Source organism: Coloeus monedula (genome assembly GCF_965178545.1).
Source record: "Coloeus monedula genome assembly, chromosome: 1".
NCBI lineage: Eukaryota > Metazoa > Chordata > Aves > Passeriformes > Corvidae > Coloeus > Coloeus monedula.
In genome coordinates, this window is record NC_138781.1 from 141,191,125 (window position 1) to 141,207,191 (window position 16,067).

The 16,067-nt window shown below is 39.4% G+C and overlaps 1 protein-coding gene across 1 annotated transcript in view; it reads right to left on the reverse strand.

Moving 5' to 3' along the window:
- ANGPT1 (angiopoietin 1) overlaps nucleotides 1-7,687 on the reverse strand; it is a gene marked incomplete at both ends in the record, with an annotated part of 153,359 nt that extends 145,672 nt beyond the window's left edge. The window contains one exon of the mRNA XM_082290223.1: nucleotides 7,391-7,687. Coding sequence (XP_082146349.1) covers nucleotides 7,391-7,687 — 297 coding nt within the window. The remainder of the gene's footprint in view (nucleotides 1-7,390) is intronic.
- Between the last annotated feature and the right edge of the window lie 8,380 nt (nucleotides 7,688-16,067).

Consider the following 16,067-nt stretch of genomic DNA (forward strand, 5'->3'; position numbering starts at 1 on the left):
AGTACAGCTTGTTTCAGAAGAAAAAGGTTTTTTCTGTGAAATAAGAAACTATTTCAATTTCCTTTTCCTGATCAAACTTCAACCCCTTAACAAGAGAGGAAATTCTTATGCTACTGGGAAGACTTTTACACCAGGACTGTTTATTCAAGACACTTGAGCTGCTGGTATTAAAGATGAGTTCACAGGACAACTAAACTGTGATACTGTTCTAGAAGGTCCTCATTTACTAGCTCTTCCTCATTTACTAGCCTGCAATTGCTGCAAATACAGAGAATAAAACTGAACAAAGCTGAACTGTAAATTGAGATGAATACAAGTAGACTGTTAAGTATCTTCACCTTTCAGATTTTGCTTGCAGTAGGTCACGCAAATTATCCCAGTTTTGATAACAAGTTTATTCAAAATTTTTGGTAATGGTAGCTCTGGAAAACAAGGCATCCCTCACTGGTCTTCATGAGGATCCGTACAAGATTCAGTTGCTTGCATTTTAGGTTGGAGCAGCAGCTGCTTGACAGGTTTTAAGAACCCTGCAAGAATGAGGACTATTCTGACTGTGAGCAGGACACAAATAATCCATTTACCCAACAGCAACCTGCAAGATATTCTTGGCTTTATAGATGTATATTCATTGTATTTATCTGCTTATTTTTTATGCAGTACTTTAGTTACTTATATTAAAAGCAATTTCCTTCCAAAAGATTTTTAATCTCACAGTTGTCTGTAAGTATTGTAAACATTATTATAATACATAAACTGTTAAGATCACAAAATACCTTCCACCAGAAAGACTCCAAAAGCAACACAAAAAATAACATATTAAGCTTCCCAACAGCCTTGTGAAATTGGATAGTAGTGCTACATCTGTATTAGAAAAGGGAAACCAGAATGCTTAAAGTTTACAGTTTCCTAGCAGTCACAAGCAAAGTCCATACTGCAGACATGAACAGAAGTAAAGATTAAATCCATCACACTTAACTGAGGCATTTAAATCAGGAAGCGGGCTGCTCAGGATTTTCCTGGGGTCAGTGAAGACAAACAGGGACTTCCACAGGACAGTTCAGACAGCTGAGTCTTCCTCTGGGCTTGCTATGGTCTCATGACACAGCACTGAGATTCTCGGCAGCAAAGAAAACACTATCTTGGGTAACTGGTATTCTCCTGGAGAAGCTGGCAGCCAATGACTTGGACAGGTACACTCTTTGCTCTGTTAAAAACTGGCTCTAAGACTGGGCCCAGAGTGTGAATATGAATGGTGCTACTCAAGCTGGTGGCCAGTCACTCATGAGGTCCCCAAGGTTCAGTATTGGGGCCAGTCCTATTTAATGACTTTATCAATGAACTGGATGAAGGTATTGAGTGCATCCTCATTAAGATCACAGATTACACTAAATTGAGTAGGAGTGTTGATCTGCTGGAGGGTAGGAAGTTTCTGCGGAGGGATCTGGACAGGCTGGATCTACGGAGCAAGGCCAACAGTATGAGGTTAAACAAGGCCAAGTGCGGTTCTGCACTTGGGTCACAACAACCCCCTGCAGCGTTACAGGCTGGGGGCAGAGTGGCTGGAAAGCTTCCCAGTGGAAAAGGAGCTGGGGGTACTAGTGGACAGCATCTGAACACCAGCCAGTGTGTGCCCAGGTGGCTAAGAAGGCCAATGGCATCCTGACCTGTATCAAGAATAGTGTGGCCAGCAGGACCAGGGCAGTGATTTTCCCCCTGTACTGGGCACTGGTGAAGCCACACCTCGAGTGCTGTGTCCAGTTTCAGGCCCCTCAATTCAAGATGGGTAGTGAGTGGCTGGAGCAGGTCCAGAAAAGGTCAACAAAGCTGGTGAAGGGTCTAAAGTGTAAGTTGTATGAGGAGAAGCTGAAGGAGCTGGAGAAAAGCCTGGAGAAAAGGAGGCTGAAGTGGGATCTTCTCATTCTCTACAACTATGCAAAAGGAGGTTGTAGTGAGGTGGGGGTTGGCCTCTTCTCCTGAGCAGGAAGTGACAAGAGGAAATGGCCTCAAGCTGTGCCAGGGGCAGTTCAGGTTGAAGGGCAGGGAAAAATTCCTCAGTGAATGGGCGGTTAAGCATGGGAACACACTGCCCAGGGAATTAGTGGGGTCACTGTCCATGAAGGTGCTCAAGAAAAGACTGGATGTAGCACTTCGTGCCATGATTTAATTGATGTGGTGATGTTTGGTCAAAGGTTGGGCTCAATGACCTTGGAAGTCTTTTTCAACCTTAATGATCCTGTGATTCTATGATTCTAAGTTTGGGTGGGATGATGCAGTCTTAACATACCCAACCTCACTACTTTTCCCCTATTGGCTGTCTTTTTTTTTTTTCCAGGGCACACAGCACTGATTGCTTCCAAACCACATAATGGAATGGGAACGATGAGTTCTCAGCACCCTCAAAATGACATGCCATTTACTGTATACCAGTTTCATTTAGAAAAGCTCTCAGTGCTCCAAATGAGATCTCCCACTGGGCATCTTGGTTGGACAATTCTGATGACTAATAAATGTAACATTTTATTGTTACCAGAAATTTCCTAATTATGGCTGTCATCACTGTAAATAAACACATTCAGGTCCTACTGAACATTATGATAAAGCCTTGCCTCCAAGCATGGGAAATGTTTTTTAAAGTAATAACTGTCTTTCAGTCTAATTCCCTGATTCTTCTGCTTCTTAAAAAAAATTAATTGCCAAATAAATTATTCCCCAATAACGTAAAGCTTTTAGGCATTTCCACATTTGAAGTCTTGCCTCTTTCTTGTGGTTACATCAGAATTTCCAAGGACTTGAGCAATTTGACAAATAAAACTTTGAAAAGCAGGCATATTTTTGGCCAATAGATTTTTGGGGGTATATAAGCAATTTTGGGTTTACACTCAAATGTATTTTTTTGGAGCCAGTTTATTTCCATGAAGTTATTTTTAGTCCTTAAATTTGGCTTTTATACATATATACTTGCTCACTGAGTAGTACACTAAGAAATCCCACTAATTCCACCCTTTGTTTCACAACATGTTTGTGGGAACTGCACTTCAAATATCACTAGGATGAGGCTCTGCTTTGGATATGAGAATTCATTGACTCCAAAGCAGAAAGAAGCACCCAGAATAGTAAGCAGCCTCTGTGTCTAGAAAATAAATACAGGTTTGAGCTGGACACCAAATAGGAAGCTAGTGCCCAGTTTTGGATCAACCTTTCTCACTGCTTCCTTTTAGCCCTGGTCTACCTTGAAAAAGGAAAGGTTTACTGGAAAGCCATTCTTTACACAGCCATGTTAGTAATGCTTATACATGCAGAATACCAGATTCTAAATCCAATGACCACCTTTTCTTTGTGAGAGTTAGCAGGAGCTCATCATGCATCTCCTGGTTGCGCTTAACATCCAAATATCATGTGAATTTTTAGGTCACAGGTCACATTGCAAAATACTCAATGAAACATAAATAAAATGGAACTTTTACTATTTCTTGTGATAGTTCAACTAGGGAAAATTGGTTTCTTAATATGACAAAACTTTCGCATACACAATGACCATCTCCATCTGTATATTAATATAAATTTGCCTGATAGGACATTATTACAGCTTTTTAGATCTCTCCTATCCAGGGCACGCTCCATCACATTTTCACTCAGCTTGCCCTGTCATATTTTCACTCAGCTTCACAGAAAGTGTGACATGTAAGGGATTTTCCCATCTTCAGCAAACCATAAAAAACCCAAGGCAAAAATCAGCCACTCCACACATATAAGCATATTATATTTCATTGCAGAAAACAGGAGTTAAGCCCTGATGGCAAAGACAGCACTAAGAGACAGACTTCCAGTGGAGCCACAGCACACAGTGACAGACACCAGTCTTTCCAAAAGCCATTTTCTCCTATGTAGTGACTGGCCCCCTCAAAACCTAGGTCCCTTACCTGTTTAAATCCTAGGTGAGGACTTGTGTTGTTACTGTCGCAAAATAAGGAAGTCAACAAAGACCACAAAAAATACCACCAAAAAAAATTATCAAAACCATTGTAAGAATAAACTTTAGACTATCAAATGGTTATAGATATATCCCAGAAAAATTGCTCATAATTTCTTTCTTTAATGACTGAATCCAGACCATAATTTCATACTTCCTCAGTTCTTGCTGGTAAATAACAGCACAGGCACATTGAAGGGAAAGGAAGTGAGTTGAAGCTTCTTTTTCTTTTTGGTTTAAGTCTATCTACCTACTTGTAACACTTGTATGTGTTAGCTTCTAATAGTATACTACCATTAAGCAATATTTTTAAACTTCTATGGTATTCTGCTTAGATAATGAGCAAGAAGAAAAGAGTGGATCATGTAAAACTCACTTATTACTGTTATAACAATTATTACTACCATTTAGATGGCAGGAAAAGTATATGGAACACTCATCTATACAGCTATCCTGAATGTACACTGAGTCCATCGATACTGTAAGTTCAGCAAGCCAACAGCAACTTCCTAAGACACGATGATAACATTTCTTTGGCAATACTTAGACACTGCAACTAAATACCAAACAGCGTCACGTGAGCCAGTCAGTTACTGCAAGAAAGAAAATGTGATGAACTGTTTGTTTTGAACTATCAGTATAAACATATTGCAGAAATGAAACCCAAGCTTAAACAATGGGGAAAGTTATCCGGTATTAAAATAAACAGTTCTAGGAAAAATCTCAAAAAATGTTTACCAAGTCATCTTCTTCCACGTAGTTTCTGTGCAAAGCATTTTGCCATATGCCTGGTTTGTCCACCAACCCTAGTTACACTGATTACAGATATGCAAATTATAATGGACAAGGCTGGGCCTTAATTGCCTGTAATTGGCTCCACAAGCAAGAGCATTTTTATCTACAATCAAGCTTGTAGATCATCAAAGAAGCAATTTTGAGTTTAAGAAAATAAAAAAATTTACTTTTTTACAGAAAAGTATACTTGTTTTGCTTCTAGAACTCATAATTTAGATATTGAAGAATAACAATTTTAAATTAAAATACTAGATTTAAGTAAGCCATGATTCTTACAAAATTTCATACTAAGTATTTTTTAAATATCACAGGGGAGCACTTGTGCTGAGAAAATAATTCACTTTGCCAAACATTGGCAAGGTAAATTTTTATTGAAATTTATATCTATTACTTGAAGTAATCAACATAGCTCCTTTATGTAAGTCAGAATATTTCTAAAATTCTTAAACATTATTTCTGATTATAAGTATTCTCTTCCAGTAAAAGACCTACAACAGTTAATTATTCTTTAGTTCTTTCACAGCAGGTGCACTGTAAAATGCTATTTAGTGTAGAAAGTTTAGGGGGAAAAATAAACGCAGAGTATAAAAATGAGATGTGAGATATCTACATAATATATTCATTACACTTGAGCATTATACATGTGTTGAAAGGAAATGAGTTATGGCTGAGACGCTTTGTAGTGGCAACAACAACAAAGCAAATTCAGTATTCAGAGATGCTATAAAGGAGCTGCATCAACCTCATTTGTTCAGAGTGAGACATGGCCCTTCACACAGAGAAACTGGTCCTTTCATTCCAAGGAAAACTGACACATGGGGATACATGCATAATCCCAGTTTTATGCTAACCCCTGGGAGCAGGGGGTTGGGGGCTGGGATGGAAAGGAGGAGGGGGATAGTTCTTCCCTCAGCCTGTTTTACAATCATTGCAGAAGAAAACAGTCCTCAAATATAAACCCCTGTCATTGGGCTTCCTACCTGTTTAATCACTTCTCTCCAAAGTGTGAGAGGACTAACCCTCAGACATTCACACTCCAGAGACTCATATTTCTTTATGTTCAGTGAAACAGTGATCTTAGTTCAGTCTCTAGTGGACAAACACAGAATAAGTTAAGTCTTAGAAGCATGATTCAGCAGGCAATTTCCTCAACTAAAATCATATGTGTATAAAAGCAGAAAACAACTTTCCTCTTTTTAGTGCTTGTCTCAGCCTGCCAAGGCACAGTAAAATAATTTCTCTTCCTCTACATAAAACATCCCCTCATTTCCAGTCCTATATTCCCCAAGGCAGATCAAGACATTAAAAAATGAGGGAAGTAGTCTAAAAATTAAATGCTTGGTTATATTTTCTGCACAGAATCTTCTCTCTCTTGCTACAGCCAGGTATCCAAGAGAACAAGTAATTTACAAAAAAATCAGGAAATCCTCTCTAAAAATTCTAGTAGAGTTAGGGGGGTGGGGGTGGCTGTATATGCTTTTTGACATATTTCTGTCTTATATACTGACTGGATGAAACAAAAGTTGTAAATGAGATAGGTTAGCAACAACTATGCTAATATGAAGTTTCAGCCCACCTAGTAAGAGTCTTCATTAGAGTTTTATTGATGGTCACTCTTAGTATGAACTTGTGTTGCAGTTAAATCCTGTATCTCTCAAATGGGCACATATACAGCATTTTCTGTACCATATTATATGACTAGTTGCATCACTCAGTTGTGCAATTTTCCAAGTTTTGCCAGGTCAAAATGCCAGCATGTAAATGGGAATATCACAAATAGCTGTACACGGACTGTTTATTTATTTTAACTGGCCAGCTACCCCAAAGCATTTTCTTTACCAAGGCATGGACAATATCCATGCAAGGTATGTAATTTTACACGAGTAATCATGCTAAGGTGAATGGGACTGCTCATATGAGTGAAATTATTCACATATTTAATCCTTTCAGACTCAAACTTCATAAAAATAATTACTTCTATTAAGTAAGTGCAACACTTTGAAACCCATTTTCCCCTTTCTAGGAAAGAATGCACATATACAAACACAAATTGAAGCAGGCTGTTTCAAGACCAGTGTATTCAACATGGTTAAACTGTGAAGATTTAGAAGTGTGAATGTCTATATAATTTCCTGTTTCTTTCCAGAAATCAGCTGGGTAGAGTAGTATTACAGGATCTGTTTATGAAGGAGCAATGATATTCCTAACCCAGTGCCTTTAAATGCTGACTTTTTAAATGCTCCCTTTTGCTGTCAGCGTAGCAGGTATCCTGTATGACATCTGAGCTGAATCTCTGAACTATAAGTAGAGCTTACAAGAACTTAGTAAGTTCTATCAGTAGAGTCTCTGGAGGATTTTTGTGTTCTCTGACTCACACGCATACATAGTTTCTCGAAAAAAAGCCTTAAGAAGTTGCATCTTTCAGTAAAATGAAGAAAATTCCACTCCCGAGAGCAATGTCACTAGGAAGGGTGCACTCTGGCTAAAACATTTGTCTCCTACACAGCCAAGAACTATATCAATCCTTATTATTTCTGTTCTCATAGAAATTAAGGAAAACTTTGAACAACATAAACATCCCCCAAAAAAATCATTTAGTGAGAAACAAAAAAAGGAAACACTTACTTTTTGCAGCCACTGAGTGTAATTTTCCATCACATGTTCCAGATGTTGCAGTTTCTGGGAAGATAAATCCTGTTCCACGTGAGGAGCATCTCTCTGAAGAGCATTTGTGTTGTACTGGTCTGTCGTGCTTTCACGACAGTTCCCGTCCTGTTCTGGCAGAATGAAAGTATAGGTGCACTGCCCGTGCTGAACCCGGTTAAATCTTCTCCCACTGGCTTCTGGACCCCGACGCTGGTTAGTACAGCCTACAAGAGCAAGAATCGCTGCCAGGAAAGCAGAGGAAAAGAAAACTGACATGTTATTACAACTTTCCTTTCTTGCTTTAAGAAAAACTTTTTCTTCCTCTTTCTTAAATTTGTTCTTAATTTCCCTTAAAGTCTTTGGAAAAAGGACTGGAGCAGCACACTTTAACAATCAACCTTGGATAAACTGTTATTTTTTTTAATTTCACTGTGAGGATAGCTTCCTTAGTTAAAATTGGGAATATTTATTGCATAGTAGTTAAGATTTATTGTTTCCTCTCTGTTACAGTCCAGCATGTAGCCTGCTTTAGTCAGCTGCATATGCATATCCCAGTCTCTTTCCCCTACACTATCTGCTGCAGAACTGCTATTTTCTCTCAGGCTTCAGTGAGTTTTATTAAGGTTGCACTTTCAAGCCAAGCTGGAAGCAAGCAGCCTTTCACAAGATGACTTGACAGGAATGCGTGTATGAGTGCGCCCCTATGCTAAGGATGGCTGATGGCTCAGTACAGAGGGATCATCTTACAAACTGGCTGGATGCATGACCTCAATCATGCATGTCTGCCCTGCCCCTGCTGCATACAACTGCTGGGGGCTTTGGGCAAATTCACGTAAGTTTAATAAGTGAGTCAGTCCACCTTAATACACTTCATATGTTCGCACTGACCTATTAAAATGTAGATAAAGTGTAGAAGTTTGTTGTAATCCCTCTGTAAATATACAAAGCACTGAAATTAAAAATTCTTTCAGTTCTGCTCTGCTCTGTATCTATTAAAGAATTCTAGGTCGGGTGAATGACACTTACAGGGAAAAAAAGTTTAGTTTAACCCTCACTAAGTTTAGCTAATTTTTTTAAGACAATTGTGTTTCTTTAACAGTTTTCAGAGAGCTGTTTTACATCATATATTGAAATTAGGGTTGCCAAATAGTAATCAGGAAAGGCAGTTCAGAAGGATAACAATTTTCTGTGTTTGGTGTCTAAAGTAAGGTAACTAATTAGAAACCAGTGAGAGATAGTGACTGAACAATTCCAGACTATCTTCTGTACTACTGCATAGTTATCACATGCATAACACCAATTTGCAAGTCTGTATGGGCTACACAGGCACCCCTCATTATATGGGGAAACTTTCTCTGGGGCATCTTCCTCAGAATAAGACTGTGCTAACTGCTTAAAAAACTATCTTAAATAATGCCTTTGTTATTTCTAGAGACAAATAAAAAATGCACAGATAATAAACAGGATTGGAATATTCATGAAATTCAGAGGAATCTGGATCTGAGTTCCTGCACTAGTATTTGTTGTTAAATAAATATCAGCCAACACTAATGTGGAACACTTTGCACAATATTTCCCTTTAAAGTAAGTGGTCTTCTAAATAACAAAAAAGCATCACTAAAAAAACCGTCAAGGAGACCTATTTGCAAAAATACTGAGTGCAAACACCTTCAGTGCTCATGCAATTGTGACCTGTATCACAACTACAATGTCATTCTTAAAGAACTGCCTGGAATATTTAGCCAGGCATCTGACCTGTTCCCATGGAAGCTATTCCTACTGAAACTGCAAAACATCTTGCATCTGGAAAGAAACCACTTCATTTGAACCAATAAGTAATATCCCCTACAGTAAAACAGAAAAAATGATAAGTTCTTATCTTTCTCTGAATTTTTTATATATCCAACACAGAAAGAGAAAGAAAAAAGGGGAAGAATACAAAGCAAAAAGCAAAGCATCAATGTTACTGTTGCTTTGAGCAAAATCAGAATATCCTTCCACCTCTGAACTGTTCAGACCAACTTAGCACTTGTTTTTCTCCTTCTGAAAACCAACATCTTAGTTTGCTTTCTTCCTTGCATACAGAACTTCCCATAACTCACCACCACACCAGAACTAATTCTGCTGTGGTTTATTACACTGTCTTTGCAATTATTGTGAAATATATTTCTAAAATATTTGCTCATCTAAGATTAGAGATGAAAAGGGAAGAAAACTGTAGGTTCAGACACTGATCTGAAGGGTTAGCAAAAAAGCAGCTATATTCCCTCTGAGGCAAAGTGAAAATATCAGAGCACAAACATGGCAACAATACATGCTTTTCTTGTAAGTAAAAAAGAGTACTTTATGAAAGGGCCTCAGAGCAGCTGAAAGGGGGATAGCAAAGGTGGGTGTACAAAGGCTTCCTAGACTTCCTAGACTAAAGTTCATATTTTCAAATATGAACGCACATTTACACAAATGCCTCATTCATTTTCTGCAGAGCATTTGAACAACAAATTTATTCACATGCAAATGTGGAAAAGTAAGACTGCAAATTTACACTTGATGTTTTTCAGATGAGGATTTCACAGAAGAGCTGGCTCACTTTGTTGCTGTTACATGGCCCCTTCCTGCTGGCTTGAGGTGACTTCCCCTTCTGTCCCCCTTCTTCCTGAGGGATAATAGCCATCAAGACCTTCGAGAACCATGCAGAACTATCAGGCATCTTTGACATTTGCTTGTTTGTCTCCAGCTTAATTCCCTACCACAGCACCTGCCTTTCAGTCCCCCTGGCCCAGGCCCCAAATGGATGGATCACAGGCAATGTGCAATTGTCAGGTGTCACAGCAGGGAGGTGTGGCAGAGCCATGCAGCAGCCAGAGCATCCCCTACCAGCACACTGCACTCAGGCTTCCTTGCTAAAGAGAATCAACTCCCCCCACCCATGCACTGTCCACATCTGTGTTATAAGAGTAGTGCTTCTGAGGCATCTTGCGTCCAAACATGTGGGGTCTCACGCAGAGGCAAGGAAGGGATGGCAGGATTTAGGTGAAAGTCCAGGAACCATTCTGTCACTCCTAGTTTGCAGCCTTTCCAGCACACAGGGAGACACAGAAAGGGATTCATGAATTGTGATGGGATGCACTTAAATATTTTCAAGGGTTCCTTGAAATGTCAGCAGCTCTGTTGGCTACATAGAAACTCAGCAAGCTTTTGGGCTGGTCTGGCTGACCCCAGAGTCAGAGCTATTCACCAGGGTCCCTAACTAAAATCACAGACATTCCCAGTCCTGTAACACAGGGACCAGCAAGGTCAGCTTGCTGTTTCACCAAACACACAGCAAAGTTGTCTTGATAAACACATTGGACCAACCAGGCCAGGTTCAGTTTACACTCCTCCCTGACACACTCGTGGTTCCCTGCATACACAGGCAGAAGTGCAACAACCAATACTGAAAAAATCTTTCTTCCAGATTTACAGATTATTCCAGTTAATTCCACATTGCAATTTTATAAGGAATTCCATTTTATCTAAGGAAAACAGATTCAGAAATAAGAAGAGTTTTTATTTTCTGAAGTTCCCTATTCCTATTAAGGTGTTTTTCTTTTCAAAAACAAACCAACCAACCAGCCAAACACAACATCCTGCTCAAGAGTTTCAGTGATTTGATGTCTTATACCTGATTTGATAAATGTACGGTTTATTATTCGAGTACCATGTGATCTATGTGACATGTCCCAGCTTTGCAAGAACTGAAAATTTCAGTGAGATAAGGAAAAAATAGTTCTCACAGTTCAGTCAAAGTCACTGTGGGTATTTCTGCAGGATCTTACATTATATTCTACAGATAAAATCTAAATGATTTGCCCAGGATTGCACAGTTGCTCAACCAGAAACTGAGTAGGGATGCGTTTAAAGGTCTCTTTATTTTCCTAAGACCACTTCCTCCATCACAATGATTACTTTCATATTCCTTGAACTTTTCCTCCTGTGTAACAGGGAAGGGCTGGATCCAGAGGCTTCCTTCCCAGACCATGCAAAGTCTCATACCCATTGCTTATTTAATAGCTATGTGAAATACTGTAGCTCACTATGTAATCAGTCCTACAAGGCAAAATAAATGGGAATTCAACATCCAGATAAAGGTTACATTCACAAGATATTGGTTCCTATATATCTAGAATTAATGCAATTTAGTGGCTTTTACCAATACATATGCATGCTCAGAGTACAATTATAAATTCTAGGAAACAAAAATCTATTTCTCTTTCTTTACATTTCTGCTGCAATATGTGTCATTTCTGCAGATGAGTTGCAATAAGGTTGCATCATGTCACACACAGTACCTGGAATTACTCCAACTCAGCTTCCTCGGTGTATATGGGATATCAGTGCAGAGTGGCTTCTGAATACAGGTATAATAAGCAAGATTTTCTGTCTCAGTAAACCAATAGTGGAGCACAAAATATTTATTCTTAGTGTAGCACATTCCAAAGAACCTCATTCTACCTATGTAAATTCTACCAAATAAAATGGGATCTTAAGTCCCACAACCCTGACTTGTGTGCTAATGCTTCTCCAGTTACTTCAGTGGAGATGGTCCCATTTATTTGTAGTGCTGAGAGCAGAATTGGATGGAAGATATTGCCTGACCCTACAAAATCCAGATGGTATTGAAAGCAGATGAAGAGGAAGACTTACTTACCATGCAATAACACTTTCTCCTACTACCTGTATGCTTTCTTTTCTTGCTCTCCAGGGAACAAGCAAGTAATCATCTCAAATAAATTTCTCCTCAGGACTGAAGTTTGTACATTCACATGTGCATACTTAAGGCATGATCCCACATAATGCTGCTTGCCAGATTCCTCCTTCAAAGGAACACTGTGATGGGTGTTCAGTTACGCCGCAGCCCAGCCCAGCTCTCCCAGCATTTGATTTCACACCTGAGAACAAGTAAACAGCTGGGACCATTAGCAGAGTGGCAAAAAGCAGCTTTTAGGAGAAAATGGAGGTTTACAGAAACATCTGAGCTACTGTTTATGCTGTACAACCTGTCTGAATTTTGTCTCACACAGAGGCTTTATTGGATTCTTTCCAATATGTTGGCAGATGAGAGAGGTAGATGTTTCCTAAAAACTTATTTTCATGATGTGAGAAAATCAAGTTGTTCTTATATTCATAAGCAATCTTTGAGCTTATGCATGTAGAGACAAAACACATGGATTAATTCTGTTGAATTTCCTCTCATTCCCTGAGGAAGGAAGGAATACTACAAGCATCCTCTTGTTATCTGTTTAGGGTAAGTTTTGTCCCTTATTTTCAAAATTTCTGGATACTTGAGTTATTTTCAAAGACCAACCCCCAACTCTATCAAAGAGGAGGATACACAGTAATGGAACACAGTGGGTATGATGTTTCTGATTCAAAAGGATAAAAATACATGCCCTAATCTAAAATGCCTGATGAGAAGACCAACACTGATGATTTGTGGTAGCCTGTTAAACCCCCTGATCCTGTGATGCCATGTTCCCCCTGTTCCCTGCCCTAGCCTTGCCCACTCCCTCAGGCTCTCCCTATTGGTTCCTGTACCCCAGCCCCGCCCAGGGACCACCCCTGGGCCCCTGACAAAACCACCCCACACCCAGACCACGAGGTCTCTCTGCCTCCGAGGGCGCTGGGGCAAGATGTGAATAAAGCTCTCTTACCACCCTCATGGGAGACCCTTCTCTACCTCTTTTACCACCACTGCGTTGTAACACTGCTGGCTGCGGAGCCAGATCGCGGGGCTGTCCGAAATGGACTCTGGGTTGTGATTAATCACATGGCCCTAGGAAACCCTCGCTGTGCTCACAGGGAGCTGCAGCCTGCTAGGCAGAGTCAAGCAGTTACAACAATGATCTTCCACTGTAAATCCTAGGCAAAACCAAACTCTCTGGTTTTAAAAGAAAGATATTTCATATGCCTACAGGCATGTCAGTGCTATTGTGTGAATGTGCCTTCTGTTACAAATTAATTGAAAGTGCAGTTTGGTGGAAATTATTTATCAGCAGTGTTGTTTGGTTGAATGGTTTACTTATTCTGTGAATTATCTCTGTGTCTTAACGCTCACCAGGGAAAATACAGGGGACAAACAACAATCCATTGGTGCGTTACCTTCAGTTCCTGACCTAATTTAACATGTAGCCTCAAGTGCAGTGCTACATGTGCATCTGTTCTTGAGGTCATAAAGCAGGAACCACAATAGTGTGATTTGCCTATGAAAGGAATAATTTCAGTCCCCTAGTCAAGTGTAAATGAAAAAGATTATTCCAAATACTGGTAAAAGTTGAGCACTTAACAACAAGAAACCCACTGAAGTTTCTTCAGGCTCTATGGACTAGCAAATTAACATCTTTCCTTTGGAGTCTTAACTCTTAAGTTCTTAAGATTACAGCATTCTTCCCTAATGGAAAGCAAAATTCTAATTCAGGTGCTTAAAAAGCCTTGTTCATGAGGAGCACTAGATATATAATTGTTAGAGACACAGGACAAAATATTGGTGGCAAAATCCCTTACATTATCCATAGAAGAAATAGGGGATCTACCCACTCTTCCTGAGCTCCTGTGAGCTCAGTCTTTCTGTCCTATCAGAAAGTCTGTTCCTCACAGGCCTCTCTGGAGCTCAGACCTTTCAACTCAGCAACTGCTGCAAAGAGGGAAATGGTGCCGCTGGCAAGGATGGTCAGAGCATTTGGAGGTCAGCCCCAGATATAAATCCTTCTACTGCCTGATATGGAGAGAAACAGAAAACAGACTCATCTTTTGGGTTTGTATATTCAAAACAAAGCTTGAGTTCATAATCTGATTTCTTCTGCTGGTTGAGACACATCAGCTAGACTCACCATCAACCTCAGTGACATCCTGAGCCACCAGCTGTGGAATTGTCTTTGCTGCTGGATGATATTGTCTTGGGGTGACTTTATGATGTGTGTCTCATATCACTGTTCTATGCCCAGAAATTAATTTTGTGTCTTTCTATGCCTTTAAACTGAGCCTGAGAAGGGGGAGAGAAAAGTGTACTTTTTCAAAGCAGTTTTGCAGTTTGTTTTCATGTTTCAAGGACACAGAGATAGAGACGGTTCTCTGCGTTCACCTGCGGTGGTGAGAGGAGCGGGAGGAAGCACCTGGCTTGCTTTCTTTCCAGCCAGCTTTCAGCCATGTTTTCAGCTCCTTTTCCTCTGGAGAGTTGAACTTTGTTTTCCTGGGACTCTGATTTTTCCCTTCTTCTCTGCTGGACGGTTTTAACATCAGAATACATTGGGAGGACTTTCCAGCGAGGCCTTGGCCCTGGAGGTGGGCCCACCACCCCGTCCCAGCTCCAAGAAGGGAGAGAGAGAGATCTACAGAAGGACTCTGAAATTTTCCCAGGTTTCTCTCAGCAGAGCAAGAGGTTTTATTATTATTTAGCATTATTATCCTTTTCCTGTGTGTTTGTTAAACAAATAGTTTTTATCTCTTTCACTTTCCTTCGAGGAAAATTTATTTTTTCCCAAACCTGGTGGGGGAGGGCTGCCTTTTATCAGAGGATATATTTCCAAATTTAACCAAACCAGCACAGATATATTTAAAATTAAAAAGTAACAAATTCTCTTTCACATAGAAAAGGACATAAATTCAGATCAGTTCTCAGTATTTATGTTATGCAATAACTTAGCTATCTGGCTAAAGTACATGTAGGAAAAATATAGCCCTACTACTTGAAACATAGATAAGTTTTTCTGATTAAGACTAATTTTCCTAAAATTTTACCTAGAATAGACTTAGATAAAATAATCCACAGGAAATTAATTTTATTGGATATAATTCTGTGGTAGAAGTGATGAACATCAACTTTTTCTCTTGAGATTCTGTGGAGCTCTGATTAACTTCTACATATTGAAAAAAGCCTGCAAATCAAAGGGACTAGAATAAAATGGCCTGGAAGAAATATAATCTATACATCAAGAGGGAAAGACAAAAAAGCTGCAGAGAATGCACCAAATTTCCATATGTGAAAAATCTGGTATTATCACTTTCCTAGAGCAATCATAATACATCTTCTGCATTCAGTCAAAAGAAGGATGAAACCCATAATTCAATAAGCTAATAGTTAATTATGTGTTAATTGTAACTGTCTTTTGATGCAGCTGTAAACTGGGAAAACAGGATTAAGAGTTTGGATTGCTATTCTTGTTTGAGTTCAATTTTAAAACAGTTAAATTGTTTTATATGTCTGTTTAAAAGGAGAATGTGACAAATGCAATGGTGTTTCCAAAATGTATTTCATTTTAAATGAAACATTGAGTCCCAAGTGTGAGAAATCTGAATTTTGCAGCTTTTTGGTTTCTCACCCATGTTGTATTTTTCATTAATGGCAAAATTCAACTCCATGTGTTCTCTCACCATTCATCCAGCTTAGTTTAACTTTTTGGCTGGAGTTTGACTCTAACAGGAGTAGGAGAAGCCAATAGTAATGATATTACCCAATGCAGGCAGCCCAGTCTTCCAGCACTCAGGATCACCTTGCTGGTACTTGTTCTGGAGAGGATAAATAGTAAGAAAGGAAGCAGAGAGCAGAGCATGAACAATATAGATGTTTTTGACATGGACAATAGCAAGATTTATAGCATAGGCAACCTAGCTTGGAAGCTAC